This window comes from Vespa velutina, chromosome 4, assembly GCF_912470025.1.
Source record: "Vespa velutina chromosome 4, iVesVel2.1, whole genome shotgun sequence".
In the NCBI taxonomy this organism is placed as follows: domain Eukaryota; kingdom Metazoa; phylum Arthropoda; class Insecta; order Hymenoptera; family Vespidae; genus Vespa; species Vespa velutina.
Genome location: NC_062191.1, coordinates 6,135,258 through 6,150,689, shown reverse-complemented (window position 1 = coordinate 6,150,689; position 15,432 = coordinate 6,135,258). Strand labels below are relative to the sequence as shown.

The window sequence follows — 15,432 nt, the reverse complement described above, 5'->3', positions numbered from 1 at the left end:
ATGGAATTCGACGAGTTAAGAATAAGACCGGTTTATCAGTGACAACAACAACGAAAAAAAAAAGTATAAGTAAAAGGTTGATCGAAAACACGAGGATCCCCTTATAAGAGTTCTATTTCTTTTCTTTTTTTTTTCTTTCTTTTTTTTTCTTTTTTTTCTATTTTTTCTTTCTTTTTTTTTTCTTTTTTTTTCTTTTCTTTTTTTTTTTTTTTTTTAAATCTTTTTAATCTTTTTAACATTGCCTCCTTAAAGATGTTAGACAACGCTACAAAATGGATGAGTAGCGGGAGCTCGCGTTTGCTCAAAGCCAAGAGTAGTCCGAACATTTCTAAGATGTCACCGAGCAACAGCAAGGAAGTAAATTCACGATCGAAAAATCCGTCTCGGTTGAACGAATCAACTACGATAAATAACAACAATAAGACAACGTCTCGAGTTAACCGTTCGACTTCAAGGACACCGGGAAAAGGTGAACAAACAACTACAGTTCGAGTTGCTACATCACCGAACGTCGATATATCGAAAACAAGAGGACAGATATTGAGCAAGAATCGACGAGCGATTTCGGAAAGTCCAATAAAAATAACGTGCTCACAGAAAAATGATAAAAAAAAGGCACCCGTCAAATCAACCGTATCATCATCATCATCATCATCATCAACATCATCATCTTGTACCATACTGGAGGACAGAAGTCTCCTGAAAAAGGGACTAACTTATGCACCTGCAAAATTACCGAAAAAGCCGGAAGCCCTAAGGAAGAATCTTGATCGTTCGATCAGTTTAATGAACGTACCGAAAGAGACGAATTCCTTGGTTGTTCAGATCCCTAATGAGAAGAATAAAAAAGATGAACCGACGAAAAAGAGACAGAGTATGAACAGATCGATCAGCATGTGGAACGTCCAATCGTCTTCGAAGATGGAAGTTTATAGCAATAATCAATCCAAGAGGAATATGCCATTAAGTACAATGTTGTGCTCAAGACCAAGTAAAATACCACTATTGGCTGGTAGAATATCTAACTTGGGTCGATCTCTCGCCGATCTATCGCAGGTAGATCGGAGTGGTGAGTCGACGCTTTTTCGGCTTGCAAAAACGAACGTCGTGAACGTTATCGAGCCAGATCTCGATCGTTCCATCGACGAACGAATTTATGAGAATTGTCGAGAGGCAATTGGTGAAAGAGTTTTAGATAAGGAAGAGTCCTCGTCTCGAATTGGAACAAATCTCGAGGAACGAGCAGCTCGTTTGATGGCTGAATTGGATGATGATGATAATGATAACGGGCCAACGACCATGGACAGAACTGACAAAGGAGAGATAAAAGAAATGATCGATTCCGTCGATCGAGTTGACGGTGTCGATCTCGAAAACAGCGAAAAATCGTCAAAGAATCGAGAAATTCCGGTAAGTAACGAAATGAAATTATCCAATATTGATAAGAAGAAAATGGATAAAACGACGATCGAAAAGGAAAGCACTGGAAATATAAAGGAACTCAGGTGTAATTGGGAACGACAATCAAGGGATATCAAAGAAGAAAAACAAGAAATCAAGAAAATCGTAGTTTCGAATGATACATTAGATAATAAAAAAAAGCTCTTAGGGAAGAGAACGAAGGAGATCGAACATTTGGTTAATTTCTTTAATTGTAAAAACGCTGAATCTTCGTCAACGACAAACGAGAACTCCCGGGATCCATGGATCAAAACGAAGAACAACTTAGTACCGGGTTATTCCTCGATAGAGTCGAACTTGAAAAAAAATAATAAAGAATCGAAGAATGCCAATGAGTACAGTAACGGTTACGTGTCGGATGGTAATTGTTCAGAAGATAGCGGACATATTAGTAACGAAAATGAAGTTGAGTGGAAAGATGGTGGTCAGAGTGAACAACTCCGTGGTAGCTTTGAGAAAGAACGAGGATCATTCTTTGAGGAAATATCACGTAACGAGGAAGATCGTACTATCGGTGTTTTTGATTCATCTTCCCATGTCGTACGCAGATTCGTTCGTTCAGAAAAAAAAGAGATCGTTATGGTTACCAAAAATAATCCTTCGGCATCCAGCGAAACTAGTAGCATCGATAGTTGCAGAGAGGACGTTTCTAAAGCTATCAATGGATACGAAGTATCTAAAGATTCTTGGAAAACTCCCAGATCTGCACATTCGACTGGTTCCAACGTTGGTAGACAGGTCTGTCCAGGGTTGCTTAACAATCGATATTATCGAATTGTCGGTTTGTCATCGTAAAATCAATTGTGTCAAATAACACTCGTTAATTAACTCGAAAGATTTGAATTAGCGTTTAACGTTTAAATCGATTTTAAATGTTTAAATTTAATTATCACTTCACTAACGAGGATGATCGTTGCATCACGAAATTAACGATATTTTTTTTTTCTTATCAGAAAATATCATATTACAATTGGCATAAAGTTCTTACATCGTATTGTTTTTACATCGAATGATCTTCGCTATGAATAATGAATACTTATTAATTCTCCTATAGTTGTAACAAGTTATTTTGTATCACGAGATGTCTCTTTTGACGAAATGCCAGATGTCTTTCAATTTGTTTTGCTCGCTTAATACGTCATTGAAACTTCAAAATAAATTATCTCTTAATATTTTAAATCTGTTAATATAAAACTACGTAAGTGTTTATTTGATACTGATCCGTCGTGCCAGTAGTAAAATTACAATTATATAATTTTCTACAATTTAATCTCGTTTTCTAATCATTATCAATTTGCCAAATTGTCGTAAAAGCAAGTCTCATTGAACGTTTATTATCCAATAGTTTACAGTGATTTACTAGTATCTAACCAACATCATTTTTTTAATCTTATTTTATTTTTTATATAGATATTCTTCAGATCGGGGACCTTAGAAAGATTAGAAGCTCAGAGAGATGAGAAGCTCACTGGACATATTATCCTCCTTCAAGCTCGATGCAGAGGATACCTTGCTCGTCGAAAACTTAACACATTGAAGGTAATCGATAACCTTTAACGAGTTCGATATAGTATTTTGTCATAACTTTTCTATTGCACTTTCATTAACAAAATCCTATTAAGTCCTGTTTCTAATAATAATAATCTTTACTTACGTATTTCATTATTATTAGTAAAACAATGTAATTGGATATCATGTTAACAAGAAGCTACAAATGTTTCTATTTATGAAAAAAATAATTTCCGATTAGTAATCGCCGAATTTGATATAAAAGTAATTAACAAAACTTACATTATTTATTTTATATATATATGCAGATATTCAATATATAGATTCGTGAAAGATAACCAAATTACATAGATTTTTTAATTGCTTAAGTAAGCTAATTATCGCAAAGATATTTTAATTACTCATCTTTTTTTTCCTATATTTTCATTTTTATTCGTTTTTCTTTTCTTTTTTTTTCTAATATCCATAATTTAATACATTGACGTATAGTACTGGATGTTGTTGATCTTGACCCATAACTGATCGAGAATCATATACGTTTGCAACGTTCAACGATTTTTCATTTACATAATATGTAATAAAATGTTGTTTATCTTCTCACAGCTGCAAGACCTCGCGGTGAGATGTATTCAAAGGAACGTGAGGAAGCTGATGTCGGTGCGAGAATGGCCATGGTGGAGATTGTACGTGAAAGTCGCGCCTCTCTTAAATGTTCATCGGACCGAGGATCAGTTAAAGGCGAGAACGGTGAGAAAAAATGTTAATCATGTGTGTATATGAGTAAACTTATCCCTCCAACATCTCCATTTAGCAATGTCTCCTTCGCAAACATATATATACAAGTATATACATAGATATATGCTTGTATTGTGTTTTCTATTACCCTAATAATCATTGAATTTCATTTAATTTCATTTAGACGTTTTACCACGATAAAAATATTATTCGCATAAATTTCTCATATTTTTTTTTTTATATTCTTGCTAACAGGAAGAACTTGAAGTACTTCGGGCGAAAGTTGAAAGGCTCGAACAGGAACGGAATCATCTTAAGCATGATAATGATAAACTCGAGGCAAAGGTGAGTAAGATTTTCTAAGCCTGATCTTGATAAATCATTTGTCTTACTCTCGTCAGGAATATACTCGAAGGTAATAATTGTTACTACACATGCTAATCAAGATTTTCACTTTCTCAACTCCTTGGTTAATATCAAGCAATTGTTAATGAAGATGTTAGCGATATGTCGAAGTAGTAACGAGTTCTCTTCATATTACTGGTTTAGGTTTAGGTTAGTGAAAACTGTCTGCCGTTCAGCCGTTCATTACATGCGAATCGTATAATTAGGTTAATTGTACGCTCCGATGCGTACCACAATATACCAGCCTCACGGATTGGATTAAAAGTCCAAGTAAATGAGGTACATAACGAATCGGTACGACTTGGTTATGACCCACATAAACCTACACGTCGAAATTATAATATCGTTATAGTGACTCATCGGATGTGTTTAGCACACAATTTTGGAAACTAACGTCCATCTTGATTATGCATCTAATATATAATACATCGATTAGATAAGAGAGAATCCAATGAGGATAGTTGGTTCACATAGTTTCATCTAATTCAAAGTCTATTCGTTCTTCGATTACAAAATGTTGAGAATTTTAGATAGGAGAACCCAACGACGATTCTTTAATCACATAATCATGTCTAATTCAAAGTCTATTCGTTCTTCGATTATAGAACGTTGAGAATTTTAACACAGGAATCTTGTGACGAAATTAAAATCGAAGTAGATGCTTTTATTACTTCAAAAATGAAATAAATTTTTATAAACGGAAACATATGTTCCGCATCGTTAAACGCCTACACTCGAGGATATAAAGTTTGTATAATGTTGCGCATTTGCTATACTAGTTGGTTGTAGTCGAGCAGATGTATGTCGAGAGAAACCAATAGAGCAAAGTCCGCTTATTCAGGATATCTGGGATAAAACCAAACGATCCGTGAAAAATCGTACAGTTAGACCTATTAATATGGGAGCCAACGTTAGGACATGTGGCAATTTGAATGTTTATAATGAATATGTAACTAGAGCAGTATCACAGTCAATGTTTTTATTCGATAAATCAGACCAACTATGGGCACCCATGAATTTAAATAGAATCATAGAGAACTTTTATAAATGATATATTGTCGATAATAAATTCTTAATATATCTTGGAAGTATGTTAATCAACTGCGAATCAATTGGTAATGCCCACTTATTTGCCATGTTATCTGAATATTTTTTTAAGACTTAACGTTGAACGTGGGTCAGCTCGAACGATCGACGTTCAGATTCTTTTCTCACGAATCCCCGAAGAGAAGTTGGCGAATAGCCAGAGATTCGGCTGGTCGCACGTTTTCATCCTCTTCTTCCTTGCCTCCACGTTTGCTCGTTCGTTCGTTCGTTCGTTTGCTCGCTCACTCGCTCGCTCTTTCACTTAGAATAACTCGGAGGTGACCGCCTCCTCCTCCTTCTCCTCCTCCCTCGCTACGTCCTCACACAGACACCCCGGACGCGTATCTTCTCTCTCTCTCTCTCTCTTTGCGGATCGGCTGACCCAGGAAGAGGCCAGTCGCACCGTGACGCTTTCTCGATACGGGCGTGTAGTTGTTCGACGTTACGCAATCCGCCGAACGAGATGCGACTCTTCGACACGTAATCGAACGATCGAGTGCCGTTCAAACGAGAGCTCTCTGCAAGAAAAGGAAGAGTTCTGACTTAGAGCAACATGCAAACACAAAGATCGAACGTAAACGGCAAGATTCATTGTGATCTTATTTGAACGATTAGCTAATTTGGAAAAAGAAAGAGGAAAAACGGTTTGTCAAAATGCCGTCAGTACCATCGTCAACATTCTCGGAAAGCATGACATCAAACAGTCACAATCTGCTCGAATCTAACGTCGATGGTATATCGGAGGATAAGAAAGATGAATCCACTGAAAGACACTTGATAAATTCTCCGAGTACCAGTAAATGTCTTGGGAACTTAGCAAAGAGACCACCCTTACCACCTATCGTCAATCATACCAAAAGACCAAGTAGTAGATTACACATTGCTAGTACTTTGAATTCGATTACGAGAAGTCCTTCACCTTCTAATAGTCTCTCTTCTAGTCTATCCTATCGCGCTAGATCGTCCACCAGATCACCTTCATTAACTTCCTCCAGAGCTTATTCTCGCTTGGATTGTTCAACGTCACTTTCCGTACCACCACGTCGAACGTTTCCACGTGAAAACAGCGTAGCTTCCTTGCCCAACGAGGATGTTGCCTCGAAAGAGCAAGCACCTGTCGTCTTTGATGCTAGTCTTAACTTCGTTCTGGGCTGTGATAAGCAACGAGTCAGACAATCCTTCAGACCTACGGCCTCTCATCTTGAACCTGCCACAGCTTCCTCTTATCTTTCTAATAGAATATCGCAATTTCTTAAACGTACCGATCATATTATGGACGAATGGCGAAGTCTTGGTCATAAGGAAGATTTGGATGAGAGTTGTATATCCATCTCCAATAATTCACGAAACAACTCGAGAACGTACATGGGAAGAAGTCAAAGTGCTACGAATATCATGATCAAAGGGTATCAATACTTCAGTAGGTCTTCCAGTATGACTAAAAGTCCCTCCTCGAGACGGAGTATTTCTAGAGCTTCGGAAGATAGGACACTGTCAGATGGTCCTGGGAATGAGGTACCTTTGAACAGCCCAAGTCAATTGTTAAATATGAATATTTCTTCAAATGTAAAGTCTGATTTAATTTGGAATTACTATCGTATCGAAATAATTCTTTGCGATTATATGAATATCGGATGAAGATAATTATCATATATTTTGTTATATGTAAGAGTATATTTTTTTTACATTGTAATATACGAATGTAATATACGAATATTTCTTTTTATTTCAGTTGAGCGAAATGACGGCTGACTTCGCGGAAGAACACTCAACCTCTACGTTAGCAGCCGAAAGGATCGATGCAGAAACATCGGAACGTTTAAGATTAGAACGAGAACTCCAAGATGTTACCGAGGCTAATAAGAATCTCCAGCAGACTACTGAAAGACTCGAAATGGAATTATTGTACGCGAGAGCAGCTGATTTGAACGGCGTCGCGTCAGATGGTGAAGATGGCGAAGATGGCGGTGTCTATAGGCAACGCTACGAACATGCTATTCGTGAACTCGAATTTACCAAGAGAAAGATGGCTCAACAGCACGAAGACGATCTCGAACAATTGGTTGGTCTAAAGAAGCAATTGGAGAAGAAGGTACGTTTTCTCATCTTTCATGACTTCAACTAAAGGAACATTCTATCAAGATAATAATTGTATGTGTCTTATCGAGTCTTGTTACTTATATCCTCAGCTAGCCGATGCCTATGAAGAAGTCGAAGAACAACGTCAGGTCGTAGGTCAATGGAAACGCCGAGTTCAAAAGTTAAATGGTGAAATGCATGACCTAAGATTGCTGTTGGAAGAACAAACCGCTAGAAATAATCTTTTGGAGAAGAAACAACGCAAGTGAGTTAGAACCTGATTTCCATGTTTCTGAACAATCTAAAAGCGATGCTTTTAGCATATGCCTTTAACGTATTAGTTATTGGTTTGTTTGAATTCATGAAAATGATCGTGCGCGGCTTGGCAATAACGATTAGTACAATAGCTGTAGCGATTATAATAATAGTAAAAGCACTCTGATGTCAGTTATAACACAGGAACTTAACAGCTCGTAAATTGTCCCGATTCTACTTTGTAGAATTTCCACGAAATTGGAAAGCCGAGAAAAATAAAGAACTTACAGAAGATCGTATCTGGGTTTTCCGCTGATGCGTTCCGTTCTCTGTTAATACTTTGACGAAAGACGACTAGTATTGGGAGGTGGCTCGCTCTATTCTCATTTCTTCCGTAGCAACAAGTGTTTCTGGCTTGGCGCCAGGCCAATAGCGCCGCGAGGGCACCCCTGCCAGACTTTGAGATCGTATCCAGCTTGGCTATAAATCGCGATGGGTGATAGTAAAAATAGTTGGATACTATGATTAACGTAAATTCAAAGATATATTCCCCAAATCATTTTTCTTTGTCTTTGAGTACTTTTATCTTGTTACCATTTGTATCACGTTCATTCATTGTTATTTAATACTTTGGCATACGTGTCCTATTTCCGCCTTTAGTATTTTCGATTTCATTGTTAATATTGATGAATTTAATAGCAATTTTGTATACGATATAGGATGATCAGGTGATTAGAGCCACAAGAGATTTTAAGAATATAAAGACATAGATGTGGATAGATATTAATTAATAAAAAAATAATTTTGTATGTTAAAATCTGAAAAAAAATCTGTTAAATGACAAACGGCAATCTTAATTTTTTTCAGGTTTGATTCAGAAACGCAAAACTTGATGAACGATCTCAGGCAAGAAAAAGCGCAACGAGAGAGATTGGCGCGGGAAAAAGAGATTACGATCGCTGAGAAGTTTACGATAGAACAAAACTTGAGTGTAAGTATCATACCAACAAAAAGTACTGGTATTAAATAAATAATGTATATATGAAATAAAAATCAATTGAATACGTCGTCCTTTTGTAGGATGCAAAATTAGAAATTGAATTGAAAGAAGAACGACTTCGTACGTTGAGTCAAGAATTGGAAGAATTAACGTTCGGTGGTAAAACAGAAGAAGAGGTTGCTCAATTGAAGAAAGCGAAACACGAGTTGGAAAAACGCGCTAAGGATCAAGAAGAAGAACTGGATGATTTGGCTGGACAGGTGCAACTGCTTGAACAGGCAAAATTAAGACTCGAGATGAGTATTGAACAGCAACGTAAAGAGATGCGAAAGGAGATGCAGCAACGTGACGAAGAGCTGGAAGATGTACGTGGAAATGCCCTTAAAAAGGTAAAAGCTTTGGAATCTCAATTGGAGAACGAACATGAGGAACGAACGATACTTCTTCGAGAGAAACACGAATTCGAACGAAGATTGGTAGCCATAGAAGAACAGGATAGGGCTGATCGTGCTGTGGATGCTGAAACGACACAAAGGTTCGTTTTGCTTAAAAATTATTTTTAGTTATATTTAAAAAGCGTTTTATTTAAATCTTTTTCATTTGAATATTATATGTATATTATTTCAATTTGTTTTTTATTTTTGAAATGTTAAAGATTAAAAAGAGATCTAAAGAGAACAAGAGCATTGCTGAGGGATGCCCAAACAATGCTAGAAAGATCGAAAGGTGATTCGACTGGTAAAGCAGCTTTGAGACAATTGAAAAACCAATTGGAAGACGCTGAATGTGCCAGAGCAGCGGCTGTCAAAGCTAAACAAGCTTTGGAACAAGAATTGAACGAGACGCAAGCTACTTTGGAGGAAGCTACGAGACTACGTTCCGAAGCCGAGGATCGTGCTAATGCTGCTAATCGTGAACGATCGGAACTCCTCTCTCAGCTTGAAGAAAATGAAGAAGAACTTGCTGAAGTAAGTTATCTTGCACGTATAAACTTTTAATTACATATTATTTAACATTTAATACTTAAGAATAAAAACAGTGTAATTTAACATTTATGAATAGTAAATTGTAAAAATATTTATTGATTTTGATTTGATTTTTTTTTTTTTTTAAGGTATTGAAAAAGTACCGAGCTGCTGTTCAACAAGTTTCGGCAGAGCAAGCACAATTACAAGAAGCTCAGGTGCAGATCGCGGCACTCGAAGCAGAAAAGTCGTCATTGAAAGATCAATTATCAGAATTGAGTCAACGATTGGAATCCGTTGAACAACTCGGTGATCCAACTGCAAATAGTCTTGCTACGAGACGATTAGAGTTTCGCACAAAGGAATTGGAAAGTAAATTGGAACTGGAACAAACAACAAGAGCTCGTCTCGAAGTAAAAATTTTCTTTATCGTTTCTCAATGAAACAAAATAAAGAATTGATTTAATATTTAAAAATTTATTAACATCGTATTTTTCTTTTTTTTTTTTCAGACTCAAATAGCACGACTTAAGGAGAGTGTCGAAAAGCTTCAAACTGAGACAGCTTTACTTAGAACAAAGGAACAAACGGCACAAGACACGGCAAGAAGATTACAGAGATCATTGCGCGATGCTCGTGAAGAAGCGAGTTCCGCGTTAGCTCGCGAACAAGAAGCGACACGTGCACGACGCGAATTAGAGAAATCTTTGGAGGCTGCTGAAGCTGAAACTAAGGTTGCTCGGGACGATCTAAGATTAGCACTTCAAAGAATAGACGATTTGCAAAGTGCTATACAGGGTGAACTCGACTTAGATTGTAGCGAAGAAGCGACTAGTGAAAATAGCGACAGGTTGGATTTGATGGGGGAAAAAAAATATGTATATATAGGGCATTTTATTTTAATCTGATCCAAATAGAATATTTACGGGAAAATATTTAAACGAAGGTGAATAGATTGTTAGATTATAAATGTAAAGATTTTTAATTGTCTGGTGTCGTTAATGATTTCAATATAATTCATTTGGATCAATTAAAACAAAATAATCTATATAGAAAAATTTTCTATCCTTCATTATCTTTGAATATTCATTCATTTATTTATTTATTTATTTATTTATTTATTTATTTATTCATTGTTTTTTTTTCAGTGATTGATCCGGAGCAACATCGGACTTAGAGTCCGAAGCAGACGAGGAAGAACCGATCGATCGAAAAGGATCGGCTCGATGTTCTGACGATGCATCATTATCTAATGAGACACCGATCGAAGAAGATCGTCGTATAAAATTTTTGGACACACGAACGAAGACCAGTTGCGAATGAATCGAATCCCGTTATAGATGGAAAAATAAAATATCAAAGAAATGAAACTTTCATCGATCGTTACACATTACACACGTACACACATACATATATATATACATATATTCGTGTTTTCTACGTTGACATGTTGTGACTAGGAAAAAGTCGATTGGTCGCATAAAAGTGTCTGAAGTATTATTTTCGTCGTAATAGCAAATAAAAAATTATCGAAAGGGAATCAAAGAAGGCGAATCACTCGAAACGGTGATTCGTCTTATTATAATAATTAAGATACAAAGAGAGAAAGGAAAATTCGTATCGTTAACAATTAAGCTGCGAAAAAAGTCTCCTGATAATTGTACGCGAACAAGAGTCAACAATTTTCACGATTTCTCTCGCGGCTTTTCTCGCGGCTTATCCAAAAAAGATAGCAGCGAGTAAGTAGGTGCTAAACTAATAAAAATGTATAATACCCGTAATGCTTCGACGTCGTGGTTGAACGTGTCTTCTTCTTTTTATTTTCTCTCCTCTCTGTTTTCTCTCTCTTTCTCTCTATCTTTTTATTTTTTTTTTCTTTCTTTCTTTCTTTCTTTCTTTCTTCTTGTTCGCGCATAATTGGTGCTACTTTGCCCGACTATAGTCTTCTACACGAACGAACGATATCGTTCCTTCAGTCTTCCATGCGAAATCAAATAACTTTTAATTTCTGAGACTCTTAATACTATTGTCAAATGGCAAAGTACATGGAATTTTAAAGAATATATACCTCAGAGCACCCTTTGAACTAGAAAATAATCGTCACACGAAAGAAAAGCCTTACTTCCATCCAGAAAATAAATACATACATACATACATATATATATATATATATATATATATATATATATATATATATATATATATATATATATGCATACACACATAAATATATATATATATGTATTTATATATTTATATATAAATATATAAATATATATGTATATCCCTACATGCTTTCCGCATGATTGCAAATCGCGAGATTGCAAATATGGATCACGTTTTTTGCCGTGTTTCGTTTGTATAGAAAGAAAAAAAGAAACAAACAAAAAAGCCACGACTCGAGTCGGATCTTTGATTTCGTGTAAGAACTCTCGTGTAACTTATTGCTTTGTAAAATGCAGATCTCTTATTTAATTACACTGATGTCTGTCATTTATTTCACCGATCACAACCTGTTTGCGAAATCTTTTTATGAATGGAACAAAAAATTATAGAAAATAATGAAAGTCAATGAGAAATTTGATTTTTAATTAATACATGTGATTTTGATCATTAAGAAAATATATCAGAATTTGTTGAATAAAAAAATATAACAATATTTGTTGCCTGGTTGGAGTTTAATATAGTTCTCCTATAATAGTATTGTCAAGGAGTATCTACATTTTTTATATTTCTTTTTAAACAAATACACTTAAAAACTAAAACTTTTTTGTTTTAGTCAAAAAGTCAAAAACGTCACGTATTTTAAACATTCTACGTAGATTTTCATGTATCAAAATTATTTGTATATGTATATACTGTTATATAATATTTCTAAGACATCAGAGATTTAATATAGTAAAAATTCTTAATAATATTTTAACATTCTACCATTATATTTAGCTGTGTATTACGAAAGCCTCAACAGAAAGATATTCATATTTATTAATGGAATATTTATTTGAACGTTCAATAGGGCCATCTTCGACGTTCAACAATATTTTTTTCTTCTTCTTTTCTTAATTTCTAGCTTAAAAAATGGATCGCAAAAAGAAGGATTCAGAAAACGTGAAATGCTAACGTTCAAGCAGCAAAAGCAATACATTCTATTCTCAAGAAAAAGTTCATTAACGATGTCAATGCTAATCAATTGAAGGATATGAAGAAAAATGCATCTTCAAAAAAATATCTAAACAAACTGATTAATGATATGAGTGATGGGTAAGTTTAAAAGGGGATGAAACATGCCTCTGATGTTTTAGGTTTTTTTCATTATTTTTTTCTCTCAAATATCACAAAGCCGTTGCATAGATATTGAAAATCTTTATTTATGTTTATTTTTTGTTTATTTTTTCCTTTATTGTTTATTTTTTTTTAATAAGTGCAAAAAATTATAAATGGAATAATTTAGAAATTGATGAAAAATCTATTTATTTTTTTTTTTTTTTTTTTTTTTTTTTTTTTTTTTTTTTTTTTTAAGAATAAATATATGCTGACTATATGAAAAAACAAGCCATTCACCGTGATCACTACAGATCTTGATATAATTAATAATTAATTGATATATTTTATGGATAATTTAAAAAATTTAACAATGCATCCTTCTAGTGTTTTTTCACCTAGCTATTTTTTCAATATCAATTTAAGCCATTAATTAATAAACTGTACACATTACTCTCTTTCATATTTAATTTGCTAATAAAAAAAATTAAATGGAAAAATTTTTTAATTGATATGGTTAAATTGAAGACGAACTTCGTTTCTTTTATCCTCTAATTTAGCAATCAAGATCTTTCGTTTACTTACCATAAGATATGCTCGTTCATTACGTCGCGATCAGATTTTAAAATGAACTTGTTTATCAAATTGATCCAGACATTCGAGCCAATTTTATATTTCTCGTCTTGTTATTTCCATTTGAACTAAAGTACAATATCGTGAAAGTTCGTATCCCCTTTGAAATAATTATTTCTTTGCTTTTATATTAATTATCGTTCAAAATGTAAGAAAAGTGTTGGAACGTATTAAATATGCTTGAATCAAATTAGAGGATGCAATGATGATCATGCAAAAATATACTAAAGATAATTGATTGTATACATTAACGATCGCGTGTAAGAATAAGAAAATAAATTCTATTTATAGCAAATTTATGTATAATATCTATTCTTATAATTATATTATATTTTAATCATCTTTTATCTTAATATTGTTTTTTTATTATTTCTGTACATACTATACGAAATTTTATACGATCCTAATGTAACAAATAGAGCTAGTATCAATTAGTATCGCCACTTTGCATTGAATATTTGTGAAAAAATAAAACGCGTTACTATTTGATTCTCTCGATTTTGTGTGTTGAAATAATTATTATATGTATAACAGTAAATGCGTGCTTTGTCGAGTGTATCGAGTGTATTTAATTCAAAAAAAAAAAAAAAAAAAAAAGAAAAGTAAAAATAAGTGTTCCACTTGAAACCTTTCACTAAATAAGAAATAATGAATATCATTAACATTTACCGCCTTGAAATCAAATAACTCTTGTCAAAGCAATTTTTCTCAAAACTGTCGTCTTTTTATGATAAAAATTTGTAAAGCTTCATTTTTATAAATACCCGATATATTATAATTTTTGTATTATATTACGTTATATAGAAAAATAATACATACACAATTGTTAATATCATAATAATCAAGCACTTGTTAAATTTCCTTCCGTGATTATACGTTCACTTCGACATGCAAAAATATACTGGCGGCCAATAAACAATACTTTTAATCTAACGCTCATGTCTCTTCTAAAAGAGAAAGAATATCAAAAAGTATAAATGTATTATAGCAAATCATTTAATTACTGAGAAACTACATCTGTTTCTTACTAATGCTAAATCTACTAGTATTAAAAGTATGACTAAGGGATATCGATATAAGGGGAGAAAAATTATGGATCAATGTCAGTTATATCAAGTAAAGGAGTATTGTTTCCTTCATTTCCGTGTAACTTTTATCCTATCCTCCCCTACAAATAAATTCTTAATGACGATTATTATGGAATATTTAACGAAACAACTCGTAGGGGATTGCAGTCATGCGCGACTGTAAATTTTTTAATCATTGAACAGATGCGAATATGACTTTGAGAGCTTCAGATCGTTTTAGAAAATATTGTTGCCTTTACAATCATCGATTGTTCGCGCTTATTGGTTTATGGCCTTATCAGAAATTATCGAAACGACTGTTACGTGTTACTTTCGTAATTTTCATCTTAACTATAAGCATTTTATCTCAGGTAAATCTTGATGTTGTAAACGTGCACATAAATTATCATGCAATTTGTTTCATTTCACGTCGATATATTTTACATTAATCTGAGAGACATTAAAATTTTTAATGATATAAGTATAGTCTATTGAAAAAGATGTTTGAATTATTACATTACCATTAATAATAAATGATCTTCATAATTAAAAAATCGTAAGAGAAAAATTTATCATTAACTTTAGATTATCATATTCCTCACAATGGAGTTAAAAATGGATTTGATTATTGAATTGATGCAAACATTTTTGCCCACCTCAACTTTCTTCCTGTGTTATTGTAATATGATCTACAATTCCACCAGAGTTCGTATATTTAATTAATTATTTGTCCTTGGTGAATTTCTTGCATTAATTATGCATTCGTTATGACGATATATAAAAGAATAAAGAGAAAACGAAATAACGTTTGTCTTTCAGCTAAGAACTATTTTTCATCGTATTAGATACGATTTAAATGATTTAACAGAACAACAAGAATTAACAATAATGCGAAAGTATGCCAATGAAAGCAAACTATTGTTGATGTCAATCGCACGTTAGTACACCAAAAATACATAATGTTTTTTTTTCTTTT

At 33.8% G+C, this 15,432-nt stretch overlaps 1 protein-coding gene and 1 long non-coding RNA gene across 6 annotated transcripts in view; one reads left to right on the top strand and one right to left on the bottom strand.

The window, feature by feature from the left end:
- Window positions 1–14,528, top strand: part of LOC124948821 (unconventional myosin-XVIIIa) — a 74,902-nt gene extending 60,374 nt beyond the window's left edge. For 2 of the 5 annotated variants that reach the window (XM_047493030.1, XM_047493031.1), the window contains 11 exons: window positions 2,872–3,000; window positions 3,574–3,717; window positions 3,961–4,050; window positions 6,929–7,288; window positions 7,386–7,540; window positions 8,398–8,521; window positions 8,611–9,065; window positions 9,186–9,498; window positions 9,645–9,908; window positions 10,008–10,345; window positions 10,644–14,528. In XM_047493030.1, the coding sequence (XP_047348986.1) occupies window positions 2,872–3,000; window positions 3,574–3,717; window positions 3,961–4,050; window positions 6,929–7,288; window positions 7,386–7,540; window positions 8,398–8,521; window positions 8,611–9,065; window positions 9,186–9,498; window positions 9,645–9,908; window positions 10,008–10,345; window positions 10,644–10,650 (2,379 nt within the window). In that variant the 3' untranslated portion in view covers window positions 10,651–14,528. The other 3 variants (XM_047493032.1, XM_047493033.1, XM_047493034.1) reach the window with 3 other exon arrangements.
- On the bottom strand, window positions 5,073–7,977 carry LOC124948832. The gene is made up of 2 exons (XR_007100861.1): window positions 7,819–7,977; window positions 5,073–5,714 (listed from the first exon to the last, which is right to left on the bottom strand). It is a non-coding gene; the product is annotated as an uncharacterized LOC124948832 (long non-coding RNA).
- Window positions 14,529–15,432: the final 904 nt, after the last annotated feature.